Source organism: Temnothorax curvispinosus, unplaced genomic scaffold (genome assembly GCF_003070985.1).
Source record: "Temnothorax curvispinosus isolate PA1 unplaced genomic scaffold, ASM307098v1 QBEX01006657.1, whole genome shotgun sequence".
Lineage (NCBI taxonomy): Eukaryota > Metazoa > Arthropoda > Insecta > Hymenoptera > Formicidae > Temnothorax > Temnothorax curvispinosus.
This window is the reverse complement of record NW_020216437.1, coordinates 320,122-344,648: the sequence shown is the minus strand read 5'-3', so window position 1 is coordinate 344,648 and position 24,527 is coordinate 320,122. Positions and strand designations below refer to the sequence as shown.

General features: G+C 38.2%; 6 protein-coding genes across 21 annotated transcripts in view; 2 read left to right on the top strand and 4 right to left on the bottom strand.

The window, feature by feature from the left end:
• LOC112456136 (kinase D-interacting substrate of 220 kDa) overlaps positions 1-3,910 on the top strand; it is a 34,109-nt gene extending 30,199 nt beyond the window's left edge. For 13 of the 14 annotated variants that reach the window (XM_025018479.1, XM_025018477.1, XM_025018476.1 and 10 more), the window contains one exon: positions 790-3,910. In XM_025018479.1, the coding sequence (XP_024874247.1) occupies positions 790-1,547 (758 nt within the window). In that variant the 3' untranslated portion in view covers positions 1,548-3,910. The remainder of the gene's footprint in view (positions 1-789) is intronic. The other variant, XM_025018473.1, reaches the window with a different exon arrangement.
• On the bottom strand, positions 3,910-8,326 carry LOC112456139 (band 4.1-like protein 5). Of its 2 annotated transcripts, XM_025018489.1 has the most exons (7): positions 7,864-8,325; positions 7,532-7,679; positions 7,276-7,452; positions 6,466-7,161; positions 5,651-6,081; positions 4,863-5,285; positions 4,103-4,433 (listed from the first exon to the last, which is right to left on the bottom strand). In XM_025018489.1, the coding sequence occupies exons 1-7, from the start codon at positions 8,014-8,016 to the stop codon at positions 4,302-4,304; spliced, it is 2,160 nt and encodes a 719-aa protein (XP_024874257.1). In that variant the 5' UTR covers positions 8,017-8,325; the 3' UTR covers positions 4,103-4,301. The 2 variants fall into 2 exon arrangements, with proteins under 2 accessions (XP_024874258.1, XP_024874257.1); XM_025018490.1 differs by lacking the exon at positions 4,863-5,285 and having other exon boundaries at positions 3,910-4,433; positions 7,864-8,326.
• Positions 8,327-9,177: 851 nt separating this feature from the next.
• On the bottom strand, positions 9,178-13,023 carry LOC112456208 (cytochrome P450 CYP12A2-like). The gene is made up of 9 exons (XM_025018610.1): positions 12,827-13,023; positions 12,467-12,707; positions 11,942-12,185; positions 11,541-11,737; positions 11,012-11,213; positions 10,580-10,736; positions 10,078-10,326; positions 9,436-9,651; positions 9,178-9,317 (listed from the first exon to the last, which is right to left on the bottom strand). Exons 2-9 carry the CDS (start codon positions 12,681-12,683, stop codon positions 9,210-9,212), a joined length of 1,590 nt encoding a protein of 529 aa, XP_024874378.1. The 5' UTR covers positions 12,684-12,707; positions 12,827-13,023; the 3' UTR covers positions 9,178-9,209.
• A 626-nt stretch (positions 13,024-13,649) lies between these two features.
• On the bottom strand, positions 13,650-15,248 carry LOC112456161 (NTF2-related export protein-like). Its single transcript, XM_025018534.1, has 4 exons — positions 14,994-15,248; positions 14,409-14,495; positions 14,190-14,334; positions 13,650-13,884 (listed from the first exon to the last, which is right to left on the bottom strand). Exons 1-4 carry the CDS (start codon positions 15,012-15,014, stop codon positions 13,703-13,705), a joined length of 435 nt encoding a protein of 144 aa, XP_024874302.1. The 5' UTR covers positions 15,015-15,248; the 3' UTR covers positions 13,650-13,702.
• A 2,381-nt stretch (positions 15,249-17,629) lies between these two features.
• On the bottom strand, positions 17,630-20,362 carry LOC112456103 (SOSS complex subunit B homolog). Its single transcript, XM_025018417.1, has 2 exons — positions 19,291-20,362; positions 17,630-18,271 (listed from the first exon to the last, which is right to left on the bottom strand). Exons 1-2 carry the CDS (start codon positions 19,756-19,758, stop codon positions 17,972-17,974), a joined length of 768 nt encoding a protein of 255 aa, XP_024874185.1. The 5' UTR covers positions 19,759-20,362; the 3' UTR covers positions 17,630-17,971.
• Positions 20,363-20,575: 213 nt separating this feature from the next.
• Positions 20,576-24,326, top strand: LOC112456101 (ATP-dependent RNA helicase DDX42). 2 transcript variants are annotated; one of them, XM_025018415.1, is made up of 10 exons: positions 20,576-20,812; positions 21,197-21,419; positions 21,500-21,769; positions 21,858-22,398; positions 22,473-22,701; positions 22,787-23,061; positions 23,146-23,296; positions 23,379-23,710; positions 23,792-23,917; positions 24,010-24,326. In XM_025018415.1, exons 2-10 carry the CDS (start codon positions 21,205-21,207, stop codon positions 24,205-24,207), a joined length of 2,337 nt encoding a protein of 778 aa, XP_024874183.1. In that variant the 5' UTR covers positions 20,576-20,812; positions 21,197-21,204; the 3' UTR covers positions 24,208-24,326. The 2 variants fall into 2 exon arrangements, with proteins under 2 accessions (XP_024874183.1, XP_024874184.1); XM_025018416.1 differs by having other exon boundaries at positions 20,585-21,419.
• The last annotated feature ends 201 nt before the right edge of the window (positions 24,327-24,527 follow it).

The following is a 24,527-nucleotide window of genomic DNA, read 5'->3' as shown; positions in this document are numbered from 1 at the left end:
AGTTTAATATCGATGTATATTGATGCCATATTAAGGAAAAAAAGAAAAAAAAAGATTCCAAAAACCCTCAATAGTCGGTAATTTACGAGCATACTCTTTACTGCATTTGTAAATATATGATATAAAAAGATAGACAAAAATTTCAGAGGCACTACTCTCAAAGCTAACTCTCGTTCGGTGTTTCCTGTGGACAATTCATGTACAAAAGACTGTGATAACGCATTGTTGACAAAACGAATATCTCGTGCGGAAAATGTGCTAACCGAGGCGACATGTAACAATGTATTATATTTTTAACACTGTTGTACGTAAAGTAATCGTGCTTGGCGATAAAATTGAAAGTTGCGTCCTGTTACTCCGGTCCATGTTACTTCCTGTACTACGTGTACACTATAAATATTATTGCTAGATTAATAGCACCATGTTATATGAGCAGTATTATGTTATTACGAGAGCAAGTGGCAATAAAACTTTCTTGCAAACCACATCTGACATTACCTTCTTTGCAATTTGTATCTGGAAGCCTTCAGTTATTATTATCAATTGCGATCAAAGCGTTTCAAAGATTGAAAATTGAAATAAGAGAATTTTAAAAAGGAAATGGAACAAATATCTTTTTCATTGATATCTTAGATTCTCATGTAAAATCTTCTTTTTTTTTATACTTTTTAAAGAAATATATTTGTTTCAAGGATTTCGAACCAAGTGGCTTCAAAATATATATTATAGTCAATTAGAACATGATAATCACATGATACGAAGCAGATGTTACATGAGTCTCTGTTTTAGGACACGTCATCTCGGTACACGACACGGAATATGTACTGCTTCAATCCAGTCCGCTGCTTCACTGGGTACCGGTTAACGAGGATCCGGTGAGCTCAGACGACAGCTCGCACGATTCCACCGTGTTCCTTCAACGTACCAACTCCCAACGCAGCATCGCATCTCAATATAGCACGAGATCAGCCTGCTCGTACAAGACCCTGAAGAGAAGCGGTAGCAACATCAGCACGAGACCGTCCTCGCTATTCGTCTCCCCACCGCCGTCGCCGAAGCCTGCGATCAGGTCGAAGTCGACCGACGAGAGGTGTATGGGAAACAATGTATCCCTGAAGATCACGCCGTCGTCGGTATCCACTAAGAGACGCTCCTCCTCAACATTAAATGACGAGATAGTGATACCAGTACCCACTTCCAGCCTGGAGAAGCTATCGAAGCTGAAGGATCGTCTGATTGGCACCACGTCGACCGCGACGGCGCGGTCACCGGGGCCCGGTGGCGAGAGCGACGACGAGTCCACGCCGCTGGTATCCGAATTATCCACGCCAACGCATTCCCAATCGGACAGCGTGTTCAGACACGATTGCAGCGCGGAGAACAGCAGTTCGCCATCGTCCAACAGGAGTCTATCGCGTGACGGAGAGCGTCGCGTAGATCTAGATTACGCTGATACCGTCAGCCTTGTGATATGCGAGTCCTCGAACGCTCAATTGCCGTCTCGACACGGCACCAAGATCTGGGACGACACAGAGACGCCTGTCTGACACCTGTCGTCTTTTGTATATGATCACAACGTGTGATAACTTATAGCGTATTATACGTTTGATTGATACCGATCTCAATTTGATGAAAGTGACTGGCATCTGCTGGGCAAGTACAGATGACATAATTCTGTTTTGACGATAAGCGTCGAGATAAGATATGTCTCTCTCGTGTAAATAACGAATAGCGAGAACATGCAGGTGTTTTTTATAGTTAGATTATTAAACGTGTTCATCTGCTTATAGTGGTTTGACGGAGAACGAATAAATGCCTTCTCGCGCAAGTCACATGCGATAATCCTTAGTTTAGCGAAACAAGACGATCTCGAGATGTACGACGCCGAAGCGACATTCCGTGTAAATATTAATGCATTTACGAATGCAAAACTTTATCGACATTTTCCTTTTTATATTGAATCAGTATCGAAATATGTTGGAACGAGGGAGATGAGGAACATTTCCCGATGTATAGTATGTACCAAAGTATCCTGTCCCCAGTAATCAATTTGAGTCAATTCGTAATGTCAGTGCAAATAGGTAACTTAAAGAGTAACCGATAAACGCTAGAATATTTTAAAGAAATGATAATTCAAACGACCAGTATACAATCGTTGATTAGACTACATCTAATATATATATAATTCTATAAATTATATCTAATATTAATTTATAGAATTTTATCTATAATTTTATCGAACAAAAAATGTAGAATGTCACAAAAATAACTTGTACAAACGGCAATTATTACTTATTTCACTTTATATTTAGCTACAAAAAGTTTTTATAAAGAATTTTATTGAGATATTGCAAGATGGATATTTAGTTGGACGGAATATATTCGTTTTAGTACTTCTTCCTTAATTTTAGTGTATTTTTTTCCTTGTCAAATTACGATATATTAATAAAATGAGAGAAACGCGTAAGCAATGTATTGATACATTTGTTTTATTGAAAGGCAAAAATTGTAACTACATAACATTAAATGTTTAGGACACTTCAGGACGGAATACATCAGGGTATTGATCTTTCATTATAATATTGTAAATATATATATGTATATGATTGTAGATATATTAGCTTTGAAAAAATATATATATATATACGTTCATTTCTTGACATTAAATACAATAAAATATTCAATCAAATACAATACATTGCAATAATGTTAAATACTGTATACAATATATTTAGAATCACGGAAACGCGCAACATAAAGTTAAACCAATTAAAAGGAGGACAAATGTTTCCTCTCTACTTTGTAACGAACGTTTGCATGCTAATTAAATACAGGGATAGTACCGCTTGTAATTAAATGCATTGTTTGTATTAAGTGTTACGTAAAAACGTCATATCACTACAAAGCGGCAGCTGTGTCCTCGTTAGACACGATAGAATGTTACAAATCATACAGATTTAAGCTGGAACATCGTCTAATACATACATATAAAATAATGACATAGCGCGGTGATATATGTATCTATTTTAATGCGTATCAAAATTATGGCATATAGAAAGGAAAATATGAGACAAGGAACAAATTACGAAAAAAAAAATATCTTAGGATAATAATCTATATATACTCTGTTACAAATATATACATAAAAATTCGATTTCACAGTTTTATAGGCGTGGAATAGTAAATACGAATATCCTTATAGCTGCATGTTTCAGGCACAAGTTGTGCTTTACCTAAGACTGGCGATGATTCGCGTATTGATTCTTTATTCGTCTATCGATTATTGTCATCATTATAATACATAAATACATTAAATCTCAGGAGAAAGAGTAGATAAAATCAACGTCATTAATTGACCTGATTAATTAGCGAATCTATAATGCTTCACTGATAAAAGTGTTCTCAAAAGTTTTGATCAAATTTACTTATTAACGATTTATTTATATAATTTATATCATATTATTGTATAATGAGAATGATAATACTTATATTTTTAATCAGTCACAGCGAATACGATTTTTTCGTTTCTAATATTCGCATAATTGCATATTCGTCCATCGCACGTTAAATTCAAAGGCACAATGACTGCTAATATAAAAATGCTACCTTACAAATGCATAGGCTTAACATTTAGACACGAGCAATATACGTTGCCTCACGAAATATGTAGGTCTGTTCGTTTTAGCTGCACTCTGTTACTTCCCGTAATTAAAGCGAAACGAAAGTACATTTGGCCTTTGCAAATAGAAACATAATAAAATTGTAAAAAACAAACGTAAATAGTGCGTTTAACGCGAATAGACCTTGCATACATACTTTATAATACATGTTGGCAGATTATAAGGACACTTGTTTTATCAACACATAAGTTTAAAATAAATGCATCGTACAATTAAGGAATGTTCGCGACATTATAAACAGAAAGCTTATCTCATTATGCAAATTCTCAGTCGGCATAAAACGATCTCTATTAACCGACATAAAGATATCCTAGCAGTGACTTAAGCAATGCCTTCCTAAAATAGTACTCTGCTTTTATACTACTTAAGTATATCTTAGGACCCTTTCATAAAAACTATTTTTTTAACATAGTAGTTTTTTACGTGTCCAATTTTAATTGTCACAATTGTCATAAATTGTCATGACTAACATCACGCACTTTGTAAAGCAAGTAAAAAAAAAACAAAGATGTAGGCAGTCCGAGGAAGACCAAAGTAAATATATATATATATACGTTGGTGCTATTTTCTCGCGCATTGTACATCGACATTATTTCTCCTTTGTAATATTTAATAAATATTTTATAACTGTGTGGTAATTACCGTCTTTCTCGTGATTACTGTATGCTTGGTTGGCGTTTGACCAGGCGCTGGACTTTGTGACGGATCCGCTACCAGCCAGGGACTAATGTCTGACGCCGCTTGACTTTCATCCTGCAAAACAGATCTTTTAGTACTTTTACACTTACACTACTCCGAATTAATTTTTCTCGATTAACAATAATTATTTAAGAAAATTGTCACATTTAATTGAATCGAAAATTAATAATATTAGTCCTTTGTATTGACTGACTAACTTTAACATTTTAATGGTTCAAATGACGAACTCGAAGATTATTTAATACTTTACTATTCACACACACAGAAGCGACTTTCACGTGGGACGAAAAGCAAATTTTCATTACGCTTTCACCAACAGAATCAACTTACTCCTAGAATAAAATCTTACTTTCCCTTTACGATCAACACTGAATGATAAGTCTCTTAGATTTGTTCTAAAAGTAATTTTCTGTTCTTGGTGAAACCAGGGCGTTTATGTAATAGATGAGACGCTGGCCTGCAAGCGTAAAAAATGTAACTGACCTTGTGTGTAAGTGTCGTAGTGGTCGTTTGTATCTCCTCGGTTTTAACGACCCGCGCTCCGGCTTTTTCTGTATCCGCGTCGACTTTTTTCTCTGTTGTAACCGGTTGTAAATCTTTGAAGGGATTGAGTATGCCCAGGAACGGATTCGAGTCTATGAACGGATTAGTGTTCTTTTTCTTGTCGTCTTCCGGTTTTGCTTCCTCCTCGGAAGCTTCGGCCGTGTTAGACGCGTCAGTATCGTTAGTGAACGGATTAAAAGGATTTTGCGACTGGTTCGATACTTTCGGGCTTAATGGCGTGGTCTTTTGTTCGATCTGTCCCCAACTGTCCAATGAAAAGTGCGTTACAGTTACAGCGTCGTCGGTAGAAGGATTTACTGCTGTCGTCGCTCCGCTCACAGAGAGAGTCAGTTTGTCACCGCCCTATATTTGATGAAAAAAGCAAGAAAGCAAACACATTACAGCTGGCAGCTAGCGATATAAAGCAGACGCAATAAATAATGTATATACAAACAACAGAATAATAATCTTGACAAAATTATTGTTCAATAAGCTGCTAAGTCTTCAAAAACCTTATCGTACGATATTCGATAGTATATAATGCAAATACAAAAAGGTATACTAAGTTATACTAAGGTAAAAATACTTGAAATTTTAAGAGATATAAAATATAAAAAGAATACGCGATCAGTGTACACAAAAGACGCACAATTTATAAATGATTCAAGCAGGACAAAAAATTATAAAAATACAAATAAAACTATAGATGAGAGTTTGACGATGCTTACCACGGAAACGATAGTCGCAGCATCCGAATGTTGATTCTTCTTCGCGATCGCTCCAGAACCGTCCGTGGACGTGATGGAGACCAAATTCGAGTTTTTTCCCTGCTCAAGGGTCGCCTTCAGTATGTTACACTTTAGGGATTCCGGTGGAATTGGCGTTCGAGGGGGTAACGACGATGTTCCACCCACTTGATTATTAGGCACTAGCTGCACTTGATTGGCGATAGTTTCAACTGTTAAACTGGTCTTCATAGGTTCTGACTCTTTCTCACTGCTGCTGGTCGTCGCCTGGTTTCTGGCCTCCAGCGGTTGTTGATCTTTGGCGAGAGACTTCAGCAGGGAATCCATCAAAGGTGATGACGTACCCTGAGCGCTTGAGGAGTCTGAAGATTTTGTACTGCATCGACTCGGCTGACGCTGCAAGGGTTCGTCGGCTGAAAATATTTTTGAACCACGTTTTCAGAGCACGACATAATGTCCAATAAAATATGATAAGACAGATAAGAAAAATCAGAAAAATAATTCCTAACAATGATAGTTTAATTTTTCTTGTGTTAAAACTTAATTGAATGTGCCATATTAAAGTATTTTAAAAATATCTGAATAAAAATCTTCTTTTTTAATATTCTCTAAGTATAATTTATTTCAAATATAAACTGAAGCATGACATTTTATTATCTATTCGCATTTTTAAAGCTTGTAAAAATTCTTTTTTTTTTTAAATAAATTAAATAAGGTTTAATATTAAGTATTAGATTTCAAAATGCGGATGTTATATTCATCAAACGCTATCATATATTTCATACACTACAGCTCACCTGGAGGTGGAGATGGTTGCGGCTGCTCCACTTGACGTTGCCTTTCGCGAAGAACGTGACTTTGCCGTCGCGCATACCTCTGACTCGGTCGTCGCTCGAATTGCACGGTGCGGCGCGCCCGATTTAGCTGCGTCGTCTGAAATTCCGTTTTGCCGCTGTAACGGAAACGCGAGCCCATACGGAAAAAGTTCTGACGACCGCTGGCGCCCTTAACCGGTGCGCGCAGACGGAAAAAAGCATGATGTTCCACCGCGCACTTCCAAAGATGCTTGCAAGCTTTCTCGTTGACCAGCCTGAACACAAAGGTATGCTCCTGTTCGCCTCTACCCTCGTCATCCTCCTCCACGACCACCAGGGTCAGCTTCTTCTTCTTGAAGTCCAAACGACCGATCTTCGGCCAGAAGAACAAGCCGATTTTCTGCGTGCCTTCGAAGACCAGAATGCCGGTCGGGGTCAAGCCTAAAGAGTATTCGCAAGCGTCTTTGCCAAGAACAGTGTGCATGTCGACGCCGTACATGTCTAGCCATTTAGCCTTGCTAAGATACGCTGATTCTGCCTGAGCTGGACTAAGACCAGAACACTTGACGTACTCTTCCAGTATCTCCAGCTCCATCTGCTCCGTTTGACCCGGTATGAAGCGGAATTCCGACACGGTCACAGCGCTATGATTAACAGGATCGTAATCTCCTAGTTCAGCTAAAATAAGAATTTCATCCTTCAATTACACCCTACAATTATTTGCTGTACGATGACAACTACGATAAGATATTAGCTTAATTTTAATTAAAAATACTGCTCGAACAAACTCACATTGAAGAGCCAGAGCAGCTAGCTGAACCGCAACTTGATGAGGACAATGAAGCCTGCCTTCCAAAACGTCTTGCTTCAATTGCAAGAAGAACTGATACCGCGTTAGCTCCTCACGCAGCGTGTTCGGTTCCGAAGAATAGAATTTCACTTTCAACCTAAGCGTGTACGGAGGTCCAACTAAAATAAGAAGTTATATAAGTTTTAACATTCAGCTTGCTTTCGAAAGAATTTCAAGAACGAGCGCGGCGACACATACTTTTGACTTGTTTCTTGATAGGTTTCGTTGGATCTAACCAATGTTTAACGTTATTGCTATCCGTGTATTGGAGTCCAAAGTAATCCTTCTCGATCAAGTCGAGACTGTAAAACACCTGTTCGTATAAGTCATTAGCCAATGCTTTTTTCTGCAAAAGAAGGCCAGCAGTTACGAAACCTGAATACAAATGTGTATACACGGTGTAAAAGTTTTAAGCTGCTCTTCTAGTCCGATGATCTTTCTCCTTTATCTTCACGAAGATACGAAGATAAAGGGAAAAGTTTCAGATTAGACAGGTCTCTGACAACAATTGAAAGAGAGAAAAAACTTGCCGACAAGTCGATGGACAGATCCGTGCCGTCCAGCAGTACCACCCTGCACTGCACGAGATTCTTGTTGCTGGGCAGCCTCTGGTTCTTGATCTGCGACGAGGCGTTCTGGCCGCTGACGCCGCGCGCCCTCCGTCGCGACAGGAATCTCAGCATCCTGGGTCCTCGCCGTCAAACCGGGACGCGCGATCGTCGACCATCGACCCGCGGATGAGACGCGATCCGCGATCCGCGATCCGCCCACTCTCCCTCTCTTGGCGATGACGCGACGATACAATGCGATGTGTGACGTGACGCGACGCGACGCGATCACCGCTTGCGAAATTCGTAAAGTCTGAAATCCCGCACGTCTCACATTCTACGCCCGCTCGGGGATCATCACGCAGAGCGGCCGCGCCGCACGGCAATATCGAGGTCCACGCGACCACCCCCGCATCCACGAGCGCGCGTATGTATTGTATACGCCCGTCGCCCGACGGCGGAATTCGGAAAACGCCGAGCCGACGGACGCTCCTTCCCCGATGAGTTCCGGAACGCGCGATAGGCGTCCGAAGTTAACGCGCGAAAGGAACGTCCGTGAGAAATTTGAACGACGTGCGTAATATTGCGTAGCGGCCCGCGGCCGTCCTCGGAGAATCGTCCAGGTTGAAGGAGAACGCATCCCGAATATCCCGATGGCAGAACCGATATATTTTTGTATATAATTATGGCTGTGGTCGACTTGACACTACGAATGCTTCGAAGCATATTCCTCTTCTCTTTTCTTTCAATGAAGAAAGAAGGAGAAGAAGAACGCTCCAAAGCATTTGTAGCGTCAAATCGACCGCAGTCATATATATAAAAAACTATTTCCTGGACAGACACTTTGTACATGAAAATATAATATACAATAATATATATAAAATATATATAAAATACGTTTATTATAATATAAATAAAATGTGTAATTATATATAACATTTTATGCTTTTGTATTCGATTGTAATTTTTAATCATTTTGACGAGATTGAGATATCACATTAAGATTATAATACTCGTATCAATGATTATTAATTTTTTTTATTAAACACTTATTGCAATAATAAAATAAATAAAACAAGTATAAAATTATTTAGCGTATTGTATTAGCAATTGGATGAAACTTTAACTTTGAGAAATAAACATTCATATGAAAAAGTTTACGATTATTTAAATTAACTTCCTGTAATTTAATTTCTTTTAAATGCTTTGTTTCCTTGTATACTTATACCATATCATTTGAATACGTTTGAACGTAACGTTATACCTATATTTAAATAATATTGAAGTACTCCGCAAAACGATTAAATTATGGAAAGATTAAAAATGATCTACAAATCGATGAGTTTGAATCTCAATGGTGATGTTACCGAGTTTACAATCTGGCTCTTGTATTCGAGCGGTCCATAATGCCACTCAATCCGAAAGTTTCGTACGACCTATATAAAAAACACACTTTTATATATCACATTCTTTTGCAATTTAATAAAAATTTGCAAAATAATACAAATGTTAGAATAAATAATAAAATAATAAAAATAATAAAAGTTTACAAACTTTCAAAATAAATATCATGAGCTCCATCTCGGCGACTCTTTGCCCAACACAAGAGCGAACACCATATCCGAAAGGCATGTACACGTAGGGATGCAAAGTTTTGTATGATAAATATTCGAGATTACCCCGCATCCATCTCTCGGGAATATATTTCTCTGGTTCCGGAAAATATATGGAATCCATCGAAAGCAGCGCGTGACAAGCCATAACGTTTGACTGATGACATGTAAGAAGGAGTGATTGAGAATGACATGAACAGATGGTTGAGGGTCACAAAGTTTTATTTGTCATTTAATTTAAAGTAAACTTTAATAGAAATTTAATTTTTAATACTTGATGTTAAAAATGATAAAATACTGATGGTATGCAGATGGCATTTAATCACACATTTGGCAAAAAATAATTTAAAATTCGTTAAAGAATTCATAATTTATTGATTGTGACTCACAGAATTTTATTTGTTATATTACCTAAAATGACTGTTAGATTTTTTAATTACATATTTTTTAATGCATTTTTAATTTTTTAAATATTTCGACAAGAAATATTTTGATATCAGTGTTAATAAAATATATTGATATTAAATTTTGATAAATCTTAAGGTCTGTAATATATAGAAAAATAATAGAAAAATATACATACTCCTTCTGGTATCGTGTATCCTCCTATGGATACTTGCCTCTGCATAGTTCTTAAAACGCCACTGACGATGGGAAACAGTCGCATAGATTCTTTAATACAGGCTTTAACATATGATACATTCTTCAGGATGTCTTCTGTAATATGCGTGGTTTTGTCAGGTAATACAGAAATTGCTTCCTCTCGCAATTTTTCCTGTTTCTCCGCATTATTTGCCATATAATATAGCAAAGCGCCAGCTGCATTGCTAGTCTATATATATATATATATAATAAAAAATGTTATTTATTTTTAATTCTAGTAATTCTGTGCTATAAGATTTCTTAATTTTATATAGCCTATTACGAATATATATATAAGTAACAATACTTCATCTATACATTGTTCAGAACTGTCAAAAAACTTAAAATATTGTAACCATTTATTAGTACTATTTTATTATTATTTGCTTTGGAAGAATTTTCAATTTTGTTTATAAAAGATATGATTATATCCACATATTTACCGTATCAGTGCTCATTAATATATCCAAAGCCATTACGTGAGCTGTTTGTTTATCAATACTCAAAAGTTTTTCTAGTATACTGCGATCTTTTAGATTCGTATTATCTGCGGTCTCCAAAAATTTCGTTTTAGCGAATTCGACATGTTTTTCCGATATTCTAAATAATTATAAATTTATATTATAAATAATTTATAAATTATGCCGATTATGGTAACAAGTAAATTGCCTTTTAAATGATTTATTTTCGACATATAAGATAAGTTATATACAAGCAAAGTACAAAAATAAAAATAACAAAAATAAAAAATATATTAATTTTTATTTAAAAAAAGGCGTATGAAGAGTGATTAAAAGCAACAAGTTCGCGAGAATTTTGCGAATAATATGCTCTCTCTGGCATTTAGTATAACGATTATAAATTTCAATACTTACGCATTAATTGTATCCAAAGCATGGAATAGCTTCTTGAGGTTCCGCGTATTGTACACTTTCCATAGAGATGGCAGATTTTCCAAACGATATATCAGATCGAACGCTTCCTGTACGCAATTAATCATTTGTTGCGGTTCCGAGTCCACAGCAAGATTGGGCTTCAAGCATCCCATTCGGCAATTTAACGCAATTGAACACATCGCTGTTAATTATTATATAATCAATATAAAAATAAAATAATATAAAAGAATTTTTTTCTAAAGTTCTGTTTCGTCAATTCAACGCATTGTTACAAACAGAGCTTATATATTTGCATCAATTTTGGTCGCGTTCAGCAGACCAAGCCGCTGAGTCTCAATCGAATGTGATTGGCTCTTACTTTTAGAACCAACCAATCAGCGCAGAGTGTTGATAAGACGAACTCAACAGTTGTGTCTGCTGTTTCGGTGCGTTATTTTTGAAGGGAATTATGACAAATATTGACGATACATAAAAGTCTTGCGATTCACTTGCATATGCGCGTACTTACTTTCTAAACTCCATTTATATAATTCATTCATAAAGTCACTTGGCAATTCCAAAATTTTAGGATCTCGCAATGCTGGCAGTTTCTCTACGAAGTCGCTGGTTATCTCGTTGATCTGTCCAGCATACGTTTTGACTATGTCCGGTCGCATCATGGGCAAAGTGACTTTTGATCGAAAGTCCTGCCACGATTCTCCCTGACTAAATGCAGAAAAAAATCATTTTTACCGAGAAAGAAAATAATACGTCATATATAATTTACAAGCTGATATTATATAGAGATATCCAGCAGAAAAAAGAAATAGTGAGGGGAAAAAAAGAATTAAAAATTGAAAGATTATTGTTTGGCATCAATGCGTTATGGATAAAGTTTCGTTATATTCTTTCTAATGGTCGTTATCTGACCTTGTTACGAGGCCGTACTGTCCGTTGTAGATGTGTTCTCTGCTCTGGCGATAGTAATGCAAGGGCTCCAGGGAGTTTCGCGTTGGCCATTTGCCTTGCAACTTATACATCTCCTTACACAACTCTGGAGAGAATAGAAAGATACGCGGTTGTTCCTGTGTTGGGTCGTCTAATTTAACAATATTGCCATATTTATCACGCAGCATCCGCATCAGTGTCAGAACATTCACATTATAGTATTCACCTGCATCGTTTATGCCAATAATTGATTTTAGATAAATTAATAAGAATTAATAGACCAGTTATAAAATATATATTGATAAATATAATGTGTAAATATATTTTATCTTTATTTTTATTTCAATGTGTCAGGACCAAAAAAGTTTGCATATATTAAACAACAACACACAAAAACTCTAAACATGTAAAGTGACTCGAATATCTGTTTATCATCTATTATGATTCTGACATTATTTGTAGACCTTCTATATGCGCGATTGAATATATGGACGAAATAATTGTTACCTATAAAAGGCATAAATCTAAAGCTATTGCCAAGTAAAGGTAGTGCTTTTGGACCAGGAATATCCTTGGTCGGCCGTACGTATTGCGATGTATTGTCAGTTTTAACTGTTTTATATCCCATCGGATTCATTTTCATAGATTTTGCGCGACATAGCATTTTCGATGGCAAACGCACATCGTTGATTCCGTGAATAAAAAATCTGGCATTCCGTGGCATACTTATCGGATTTCTTTAGACTTTCTATATTGATATATATATACATAGTGATACATTGCCATAAAAGTTATAATTAATTATAATTAACATGTATTTAAACTTAACAATTATTTAATGGAATATCGTAGAAGAGAAATACGTACCGTATTAAAATGTAAAATTGTCAGTTTGCTCGTACCGTGGTTTTCGGAAATCACTATCAGAATTAAAAGAAAGTTTTTGCACTCGAGTAATATTGCGTAAGAAGTTAACAGGAATTGAATAATTTTAGTGTCGTCATATATCTTTCAATCTTTTTTCTTTTACAGATTCGATGTTCTTCGATCGACAGATGTTCCTCTTTCTTGCTCCATACTAAACGAAAGCTAACTTCTTTCTGACGATTTGTTTTTGACCTTAATGATCTTAATGTCCGTTGTTCTTAACAATCTTGTTGTGTTCATCGCAATAAATTAGTAAACATTTGATGGGTCACACAGATAAAACCAGTAACTTACTTTCCTTTGTCTCAATGTTCTTGACAACATAAAATTTTATTCTTTAGAATTTAAGGGAAAAATTTATTTTTATATTTTCTATCACGTTTTCTTTATTATAATAATTTTATTTATATTCTGTCTTGTGTGTGCATTTTCTAATCTTTCTCGTAAAATTATACACTTAAAGAATCAACGAGCATACTAATTTATTAATACAAAACTTAAATATTGCCTTTATACATTGATCTAAAAGATTAAAAGTAAAAATGAAAAAAATTATCAATTTTTTTTACGATTGAATTTTGTCTGATAGCAATATCTAGTAATTGTCTAAATTATTTCGTTCTTGTTTTCAAATAAGTACATACATATATTGTTAATCTTATTTCATTCATCTATGTATATATGTGTGTATGTGGGTCATATATTATAGATACATATTGCAATAAAGAAATTTATTAAAATAAAAATTAAGTTATACATCACAGTATAAAATAACATATTTATTATACTCTTAAACACCTACTTAATACAATAATACTAACTTGTTGTATTATTATCTAATAGTTCTTGTGCTCGAAAGCAGTCGCTTACAATTTTCCATTTATCACCCATAGCCGTAATTAAGAAAGTTTGATTAAACGGTTTTGAATTCTTGTCGTCGTATTTCACTTGGCCACCGACTTTGACGAGAAACGTTAATTGGTTGGCTACCTCTGGACCTATTATTAACATATTACAGAAAGATAAAATTAGACAGAAGATAAAGAATAAATAGACAGAAGACAGAAGATAAATTTAAATAGCAATCTTTTGGTATTGCGTGCTATTAAAATAAATGTTATATATGAAATACAAATATGAATATCATTACATACAAGTATTAAAGTGAGAATTTATTTGAAAATATTATCAAAATTTAAGTTATACAAATTAAAATACAATGTAATATGTATAAATTTTTACAGTAAAAAAAAAGTAAAGTTAACATAATTTATTTAAGAATAATGTAATTATTAGCATTTACCTGTAATTGGCTGAGCATCAAGAGTATGGACACTATGTTCTGAAGATGGTAGATCCGTCCAGAATTTTTGTATATTGTCTTTGCCTGTTACCCCATTTCCGTTCCATATCAGAGTAGCGCTATCCATGTACATTCTTGAAATCAGCTAAGACAGATTACATATAAAATTAAAATATATAATCAAGAAAGAATACGTTTGACAGTATTATTGTTACTTACATATCTCCGCTTGTCTAAAGATTCGTAGTACAGTTTTGTGAATTCTTCTGCAGTACGACAAGCTTGGTCAATTTTAGCTTTCAAGTCCTATAAAACGAGCGTAGATGTAAAAATCAGGGGCAAATATAATTAAGTATTTTAAATATATATTTTATGAACATATTAGTTGCTTTCCATTTACATCGAAACTCAGATAATTCTCACTTGTAACTCAGTTAAATGCACGTTTCTTTTTGCATGCTGGCAAGTGAGATTCAACTGAGTTTTTATCCACAATCGAAACCATGTGCTTTAGGCTGCGGTCCACTTGACACTACAAATGCTTTGAAGCATTTCTTTTCTCCTTTCTTTCAATGAAGAAAGAAGAAGAAGAAGAACACTTCGAAGAATTTGTAGCGTCAAATAGACCGCAGCCTAAAAGTGAGGTTATGGACCTGTATTATTATGCGATAGCTTTATCACCAAAATAAATACAAATCTTACCTGAGTATAAAATATTCACATAACTGACTGACTCAGATCACTTGAGTGTAAATGAAAAGCAACTGTAGATGTTTATCATAATTTATATATGTATCACAATACCTGTTCCATCTCGATTATCATGTATGTCCGACACAAAAAATTTTTATACGTCAAAATCTAATGGTCCTTGCGTCAGACGAACAAAATACACAGAATGCAGCAATGCAATGTTTGCAATAACAAGAATGTTTCAATTAAACCATCAGTATTCTCAATACCGAAAAATCATTCCGTTTTTAGCGCGAAATACATGGAGTAAGCACGAGAACGACCACATTTGTGTTTATTGTCTCACTCCCACTAACGTCTTGTCGATAAATGGCGGACCAATATAGCTTTGTCTCACTCCCATTAAAGAACCGGAAGCGCTGATCGGGAAATGGCGGAGCCAATTAGCGAAAGGAACACCATTGGGCGCGTTCAGCGGACCAAGCCGTTCAGTACCAGTCGAACGTGATTGGCTCTTACTTTTGGAACCAACCAATCAACGCAGAGTGTTGATAAGACGAACTCAGCACTCTCAGCAGTTGTGTCTGCTGAACGCGGCCATTGGCTAACCTCTTCCTTGACCAATTCTATGTTTATCTGTCCACTAGCGCCTCTATATACACAAAACGTATATGTTGAACTACGTAGCTATGTCCACAATTGTTTCCAACGGGTAAAACGCTATGTTTACGATTGTCTCGAAATAATGTGACTTTTATCGGCCATGAGCCGGAAAAAATTTTACACTGTTTTGTAAGATGTGCGAAACACGAACGCGACGTTAAAATATCATTTATTAAATCTTTAACCAACTCCGCGTTTAAACGCACGTAATTTACATTTTCGAACTAAACTTATACATAGAATTAAAAAATATATTTGGACTTAAAAAAAATATTACGCCAAAAGTGCTCAATGTATATATTACGAATATTTCCATAAATTCGCAATAAAATATTGAACGATTTTAGAAAAAAAAAAAAAAACAACATTGCAACATGATAACGTTTAAGTATATGAGATTCAGATAAATTATATAAAACGGAAACAATAATTGAATTGTAGAAAGATGAGATAATTATAACAATGAGAGAGAGAGAGAGACTATGCATTTATATAAAAATTAAATTAAAAGTTACACCCGAATCTTTTTAGTTGAGTTTTATTCGTAGTTGTTTTTTGTCCCAGATAATAATGTATCCCGTCATCCATAAATAAGATGGATCACGAGATAAACTCGGCTCGAAATAATTCTATCGCGAATTTATTTAACGGTATTTTTAGTCGAAATACAAATAGATCTGACATGTATTGACAAATTACTCAAGCGAATTAATCGCAGGCATATAAAAAGGGATTTCCATATCCAGTTTTTGATTTATTTTCACCATACAATCTGTTTGTTATTATTACAATGTGTGTTATAATATTTCGTATCGGTCCCGATTGCACGTATAAACTGCTCAAAGTAAATAACTCATTTGCGTCGTTTAAGGTTTAATAGTTAATCGAGGATAATCGTTGGGATAAACTCAAAATGTTTGATATATTCGGGTACAAATATTCGCGCGACAGATCATATGAAACATACATATGTATACAGTAAAGGGTGATTCTTAATTACATACATCAAATAAATATGCATATTTTAAAATTAACAAAAGTTTTTTTCCTAAACATCGAGTTGTAACACAGCATTTCTTATAATATTAATTTTTTTTCCTGGCAACAGTTGCTTTAGATGAGCAAAAAAATGTAGCTGACTAGAATCTGTCCGCACTAAATAAATTTTAAATCTAAGAGGTGTTACCATATACCATAATTTCATACTAATGAAGCAATTTTCATCACATTAATGTTTTATTTTTTTTTTAATACTGTGTTGTATTTTTGTTTTTGTTGTATGTAATTAAGTATCACCCTGCATATCCAATAAGGATGTCACGAATGTCAAGAAAGGATTTGTTTATCTAGTATACTCTGGAGAAATTCCCTTAGAAGCGAGACACTTCCAATTATAGGAATAATTTAAAATTTCGAGCTATCGACGAGTAATGACGGTATTAATAAGCACGCTCTTCGAATCACTTTAGAAATATTGTAGAAAATCAGAGGCTTCCAAGAAAATTTTAGAAGAAACTCAACAGCCTTAACAATTATAAAAATATTGGCAATTTTTATACATTTTTCTTAAACGTTTTCTTAAACAAAAACAAGCAACAAAATTCAAATTCTGAATACAAATTTAAATTAATCTTGATGAATATTAACTATAATCTTCACTAATCCTAATATAAATTTTAAATAATTAATATACAATTACAATATCGTATAAATACATTTCATACAGTACTATACAGTACAATTTCTATTGTTTCGCGAGAAGTTTAATCAATTTGACTTTCAATGTTTTCAAGACTTATGGCCAGTCTACAATGAGTCGTTGGTCGTTAGTCAGATGTCGGGAGAGAGTCGGAAAAAGTCAAAACGTATCGTAAGGCGATCGGAAGTCTGTAATCAGCGATCGTAAGCGATTGGCCAGATGCCATCTCTTACGTCACCGATTACAGACTTCCGATTGCCTTACGATACGTTTATGAATATTTTTTCCGACATCTGACTAACGACTAACGACTCATTGTAGACTGGTCATTACATTTGTCGAAATTATAATTTTTTTTTGTTTATAAAGAAAGAAGATGGCTTTCTTTAAAGAGATTCTTGGAAGATCCGACATTTCTGAAATGATGTCTGAAGCGATTCGAAACATTATAGCGACAGAATCGCTCGCGAAGGTGGAATCTAAAAGACGAAACTTGGCATATTCGCTCTCAGGGAATACCTCGCGCGACAACACAACGGTCGGCCGCTGTTCCCGATACGTAAGTGCAGGTTCCCCAGTTTTCGACAAGATCCCCGTCGAGATCTGGAATTTTAAAGAAACGAGGAAACAATATATTACACAGTCGCGCAGATCTGTCGTGCGCACCACGTTATTCATTCATTCGTTCGCTCGTTTACACGCATATGATCAGCTTCCTTCTCGTGTGTTATCTCCGGTCGCTGCTACGACCGCCATTCCTGTAGCCGCCGCGTCCGCGCGAGTTGCTCTTAGTCGTCGGCGCCGATTTCGTCGTCGAGTCCGACGAGGAGTAACGTGCCGATCCTCCGGATACACCTGAACCGCTGCCACTGCCGCTGCCGCCGCCGCTACCACCGCTTCCACCGCCGCTGGGGGTGGTATTGCTGCCGTTGCCGCCGCTGCCACCACCGCTGCCGTTTCCGCTCTTCGCGGTCGTCGAACTCGCCGCAGATCCGCTACCGGGAGCCGTTGTGTTGCTCTGACTCGCCTACGACAGATTACATGTGTCCTTTTCAATCGGAATAGGCTAGATACTCGACGTTATCGAGCATGGCAAGACGTTCTCGAACACAAGAGATTCACTATCTCCAACGTCCCTTAACTTCTAACTGACCGTCAACTTTCAAAATAGCCAACTTCTATTAGCTATTCTGAAAAGTTAACGGTCGGTCGGAAGTCAACAGACGCGCGTTGGAAATAGTGGCCCTTGATTAAGCTACGTTAAAAGTTACCTTCGTGGTCCAATGTCGAGTCGAATTGGATACGATGCATTATAACAACCTACCGCACAATTTTTCAAGCATTTGTATCTATACGCGATTACGATCGACAAACATACCTTTGAGATCTCCAAGTAAAGATTCCCGAGTTCCTCCAGGGGATAAAAATTCTTTGCTCCATGTTAGACCAAATAAAATTAAGAGGATTTGATATGCTTGATCTACGCTCATTTACGAGGAATAGTTTTTAGATCGGGTTAAAGAAAAAAGGGTATAAAGGTAATAAAGGGTTAAAGAAAAAAAAAAGCAGGAACATAATCAATATTTTTAACGCTTTTTTTAATGTGTTTTCAGACTTCGCACTTATTGAAGTCTATAGCAGGTACCTAAGCGGCTTTTAACATAAAACGTAATATAAAAATTTTGTAATAAACGTAAAATATAAATTTTGTAATAAAAGAAACGTTAAAATGTTAATTTCCAGATAACTTTTTGCCAATTAAAAGACACAACGACGAAAACACCATGCGAGACTGCATAATTCTCAATTCAACATTCGGAAGGGATCGCCACGCGCTCTGTATCCCCGTCGCGCTTGCAAGTGTCTCGAATGTAATTCGACAAGAACGTCAAGTAAAGTAGAAGGTAAGATAATTTATAAAATTTTCCGACGCTTAGCACCGCGCCTAGACCCGCGCCTAGTTCGGCGCTTATTGCTACTATCGCTAGTGCCGTGCCGCCTCGCCGGTGGAATCGTCGTGGGTGACGCTGTCGGTGATCTATGTACCAGAGGCTGCCGTCCCGGTTGACCGGAGATACTGTTGGCGTTGCCGTTGTTGGTGATGCTGTTGTTGACGTTGACGTTGCTGCTAGGCGGGCCCGAGCCGCTCTGGTTGACCAGCTGCTGCGACAACATCGGGTTCGGGTCGCTCATGTTCACCTGCTCGTTGATCACCATGCAGAACTCGCCGATCTTCTGGATGTCGCCGTTCTTGCCCGAGTAGAGGGTCAGGCATTGCCGCCAGACGGACGCGTAGCCCTTGGTGAGCCGCACGATGTCGCCCGGCATCAGGAGCTGACCGGGCTCGTCCCAGATGGAGACGTTCATGCAGGCGGTGCTGTCGGCCACTTTGAACGTTCGAACTTCGCGGTTCTCTTTGGTGATGGTAGGGTGGCCAACGGGGTCCAAAACGATAAACACTACGTTAATGTTCTTCTGGCCCGCGCGGATGTCCTTTATCTGCACGTAATCCATCGTGGCCCTCCACGGATCGAGCACGGCCACGCACACATGCACACACGCGTCCGCACACACACATATATACGCGCGTGCTCGCGCGCGCGCTGACGGGGCGGATCGAGAGAGTATCGTAATCAGTAACGGAGGAATAACGTTCTCACGGGAGGTGTATACCGCGCCGGGCGACGTGCGTTCCTCAAATGACACGATCGACGACGAGCACCGTGCCCGTGCCACCGTGCGTCAAAACGCGCCCTCCCCCGGCTCCCCCTTCTCCATCCTCCCACGAACGAAATCGAGCCGATCGAGTCCCCTCGGAGAAGTCCAAGTCGTCGGAGAGTCTCTCTTTCCTCTCTCTCTCTCTCTCTCTCTCGTCTTTTTTTTGTTGCGTCGTTAGCCGTGGTTATCTGCGCTGCCCGTGCCTCGCTTCCTCGGAAATTATTGTATTGTCAGCTTGGAGCTACACAGCTCGACGGAAGCATCTCGGAGAAATGAAAGAGCCGGACGAGAGCCGTGAGCCATGACCAATGCCAAAAATGACACGCGGTCCCGTCGAAACGAGATGGAAGGGACACTCACACAAGAGACAACCCTGACAACCCATTCAGCGCGACGCTGAGCTCACGCGGACGTGGTTTCTCTTTTTTGTGTGAGTGTCCCCTCACTCCCCTCCATCACCGTTTCAACGGGATCGCGTGTCATTTTTGGCATTGGGCGCGTTCAGCAGACCAAGCTGCTGAGTAGCAGTCGAACGTGATTGGCTCTTACGTTTAGAACCAACCAATCAACGCAGAGTGTTGATAAGACGAACTCAACAGTTGTGTCTGCTGAACGTGGCCATTAGTGGCGCCGTCGTCGGTGACCGATACGGGCTGTGCGTCGGCCATGTTGCCTCCGCTCGTGGCACCATCGCGCGACGAAACCGCGAACCGCGCGACTAACCAAACGACGTGACGACGCCGCGTATAGTTCGTGACCGTTTTTTTTTGGCGTGACGGAACGTCATACCCGATACCCGTTCGACAGTGGGAATAAATGCGAACGGATCCGTGAGCTCGTTGTGCGACAGGTACTCGTCGCCTAGCCAGGATTTCTACGATTACATCGCGGAGAGATATTTATCGAAATTACTTGGCGGCTTTAACGCCGTTCCGGAACTCGCGTCCTAACCTTTGATCTTCGAGCGTTAATTACGCGAATAAGCACCACTCGCGAGAGACGCTCTGTTGCTGTATCAATTTGACGTATCAATCGATTGAGTATTTTAGTAGTTTTAGATGTGAAACGCAAATCAGACTTTGTACGTACAATGTGTCGCATTGTTTTCTATAGCAACTCGATGTTGCGTCTTATCGCGTAACAGAGGTTACCCGTTTATCGGTTTATTTTTATTAAAAAGGACTGCGATAACGGGAGGACGAGATATTAATTAGCATTGATCTTGTGTTGTAAGCCAACACAATGAGCTATCATCGAGGAGGTGGTAACAAGCCGAAAGGCTTCGGCTTCACCGGCTTCCAAATGTCTGGGACGAAGAGAGGCGGCACCAATGTACCTCCGCCTCCGCCGAACTCTACCCTGAGCAAGCAGGGCTATCACACGATGAATGCCATTACGGAAAACGCCTTGTCCGCTTGTTGGGGTATGCCCAAAAAGCGCAGCAAGACGGAAGAAGAGTTAGTATAACTTCACGTGCAAACGATAGCGTAAAAAAAAAACAGACGTATTAAAGTTTACAATCCCTGTTTAAACCCAGATACTTCGAGGATGATGACGAGCCTCCAACTTCGTCGTTGGAATATATACCCGCGCCTGGTTCTCCCACGTACGACTTGATGAAGAAATCAACGACGAAGGATGAGAGCGACAGCGAGGAGGACCCCCTGGATGCTTTCATGGCGGGTATCGACGCGGAAGTCAAACGGAGCAGTTGCGTGACTCAGGGCGGTGATAATCGTAAGGAAGACAAACCCAAAGGATTTCGAGCGGATATTGATGGGGAAGACGACGAGGAAAGTTACTATAGGTACAAGTTTATCGGATATTACACCAATCACATATTTGACGCAAAATATGTGGTAAAATATACAATCTGTCTTTGTTTCATTCCTAAGGTATATGGAAGAGAATCCAACTGCCGGTTTACAACAAGAAGAGTCTGATCAGGAGATCGATTACGATGAAGATGGCAATCCCATCGCGCCACCAAAGAAGAAGGATATCGATCCACTACCTCCACTCGATCACAGCGAAATAGAATATGAACCGTTCGAGAAAAACTTTTATAATGTACATGAAGAGATCACAAGTTTAGGTAAACAGCAGATCGATGACTTGAGAAAGACTCTGGGTATAAAGGTATCTGGACCGTCTCCGCCGAATCCGGTCACAAGTTTCGGCCATTTCGGTTTTGACGAAGCGCTGATTAAAACTATCCGTAAAAACGAGTACACGCAGCCTACGCCTATTCAGGCGCAGGCGGTTCCTGCCGCTTTAAGTGGACGGGATATAATAGGCATAGCAAAAACCGGTAGCGGTAAAACAGCGGCATTTATCTGGCCGATGTTAGTGCACATCATGGATCAGCGCGAATTGAAAGTTGGAGATGGCCCGATTGGTCTCATTTTGGCGCCAACGAGAGAACTGTCTCAACAGGTATCAAAAATCTCGTTCTCTCTGCTACAAAGAAATGTTCAAAGATTAGCGTCTACCGTAAATGTTGTTTGCAGATTTATCAAGAAGCAAAGAAGTTTGGAAAGGTTTATAATATCCAAGTATGCTGCTGCTATGGAGGTGGCAGCAAATGGGAACAGAGCAAAGCGCTGGAAAGCGGAGCAGAGATTGTAGTCGCTACCCCGGGTAGAATGATCGATTTGGTTAAGATGAAAGCAACGAACTTATCTAGAGTTACATTTCTAGTTCTGGATGAAGCTGACAGAATGTTCGACATGGGATTTGGTGAGCAAACACACACCGTATAATATACACTGAAAGAATATCAATAGTATATATATATATTAAATATTTCTCTTTTTTTTTATAGAACCACAAGTACGATCTATATGTAATCACGTGAGACCTGACAGACAAACGTTGTTGTTTAGTGCGACGTTCAAAAAAAAAGTAGAGAAGCTCGCTAGGGATGTTTTAACAGATCCTATTAGGATAGTGCAAGGAGATGTCGGTGAAGCTAATACCGATGTGACGCAACATGTTATCATGTTTCATAACAATCCTAGTGGTAAATGGAACTGGCTGTTACAGAACTTGGTTGAATTTCTAAGCGCTGGCAGTCTTTTGATCTTTGTCACTAAGAAGGTGCGAAAACTAGCATCCCATAACTGTTAGTACAATGTCAAAGGGATGTGTAAACTAAGTTTATATGTTTTTCCCTTACATCAGCTCAACGCGGAAGAACTTGCTAATAATCTCAAACTGAAAGAGTTTGATGTATTACTTTTGCACGGTGATATGGATCAGGTTGAGAGAAATAAAGTGATTACGGCTTTTAAGAAGAAGGATGTCAGTACCTTGGTCGCTACTGACGTAGCCGGTAATTAAAACTATGCTTAAAAATATATATATATACGTATATGTATGTATGTATGCGAAATTCTTATCTTGTGACGTTTCAGCGCGAGGCTTGGACATTCCACATATCAAGACTGTTGTGAATTACGACGTAGCGCGAGATATCGATACGCATACACACAGAATAGGAAGAACAGGACGAGCCGGTGAAAAGGGTACGGCATATACCCTTGTGACAGAAAAAGATAAGGAGTTTGCTGGACATTTAGTGAGAAATTTGGAGGGAGCAAATCAGGAAGTGCCAAAGAGCTTGATGGATTTGGCTATGCAAAGCGCTTGGTTCAGAAAATCGAGGTTCAAAGGTGGAAAAGGAAAGAGTTTAAATATCGGTGGAGCAGGACTTGGTTTCAGAGGCAGACCCAATTCGTCGAATTCGGTATACATCGTAATGATAATTTATATAGCTGATTATGTATCTTCTAGAACAACTGTGTGGAATGATGGTTGTATATTTTAGGGTGGCTCAACGTCACAAGCATCCAAGGATATCAACGAAGTCGTTAAAAAGTTAGAAAGACACGGACCTGGTAGTGACAGACTTTCCGCTATGAAAGCCGCTTTCCGAAGTCAATATAATTCCCAGGTAAGGCGCGGATTTATATTTCTATAAAATGTACATCAAGAAACAAAATTCAGAAGTACGAATATCTCTAACATAATCTTGATACGCTTTAGTTCCGAGCGTCATCGGATCACACCTGGGAACAGACGATCACTCCACCTTCCGTGATAATGCCGCCACCACCAACCGTTCCTCCACCAACCGTTCCACCACCAACCGTTCCACCACCAAAGCCTGAGCCTGAAGAGAGTCAAGCTTCCAATTCCTCGGTACCGGAACGCAAAAGAGTGCGAAAAAGTCGATGGGAGTGATCAAGTTAGTGTACTATTATTTGTGCATATTATATAGCAACTACATATATTATATTGTATTGAAACAATAATGAACTGAGACTTGTTTTTTATTACAATAAAATTTAATTTTACCAATTCGTATGAAAGAGCTATCGCTATCCCTTTAGTCAAACTCATGTCTGATACCTAATCATCAATCCGATCCCGGCTTATAGCTCCATCAACGACATATTAATCTTATTTTCCTGCAATTCCGCGGAGGTCAAACTGCGTACAGTTCCTGCATCGATCTGTAATCGCATCTTTGAAAGCGCGCGCACGCAATTTGCTTAAAGTGA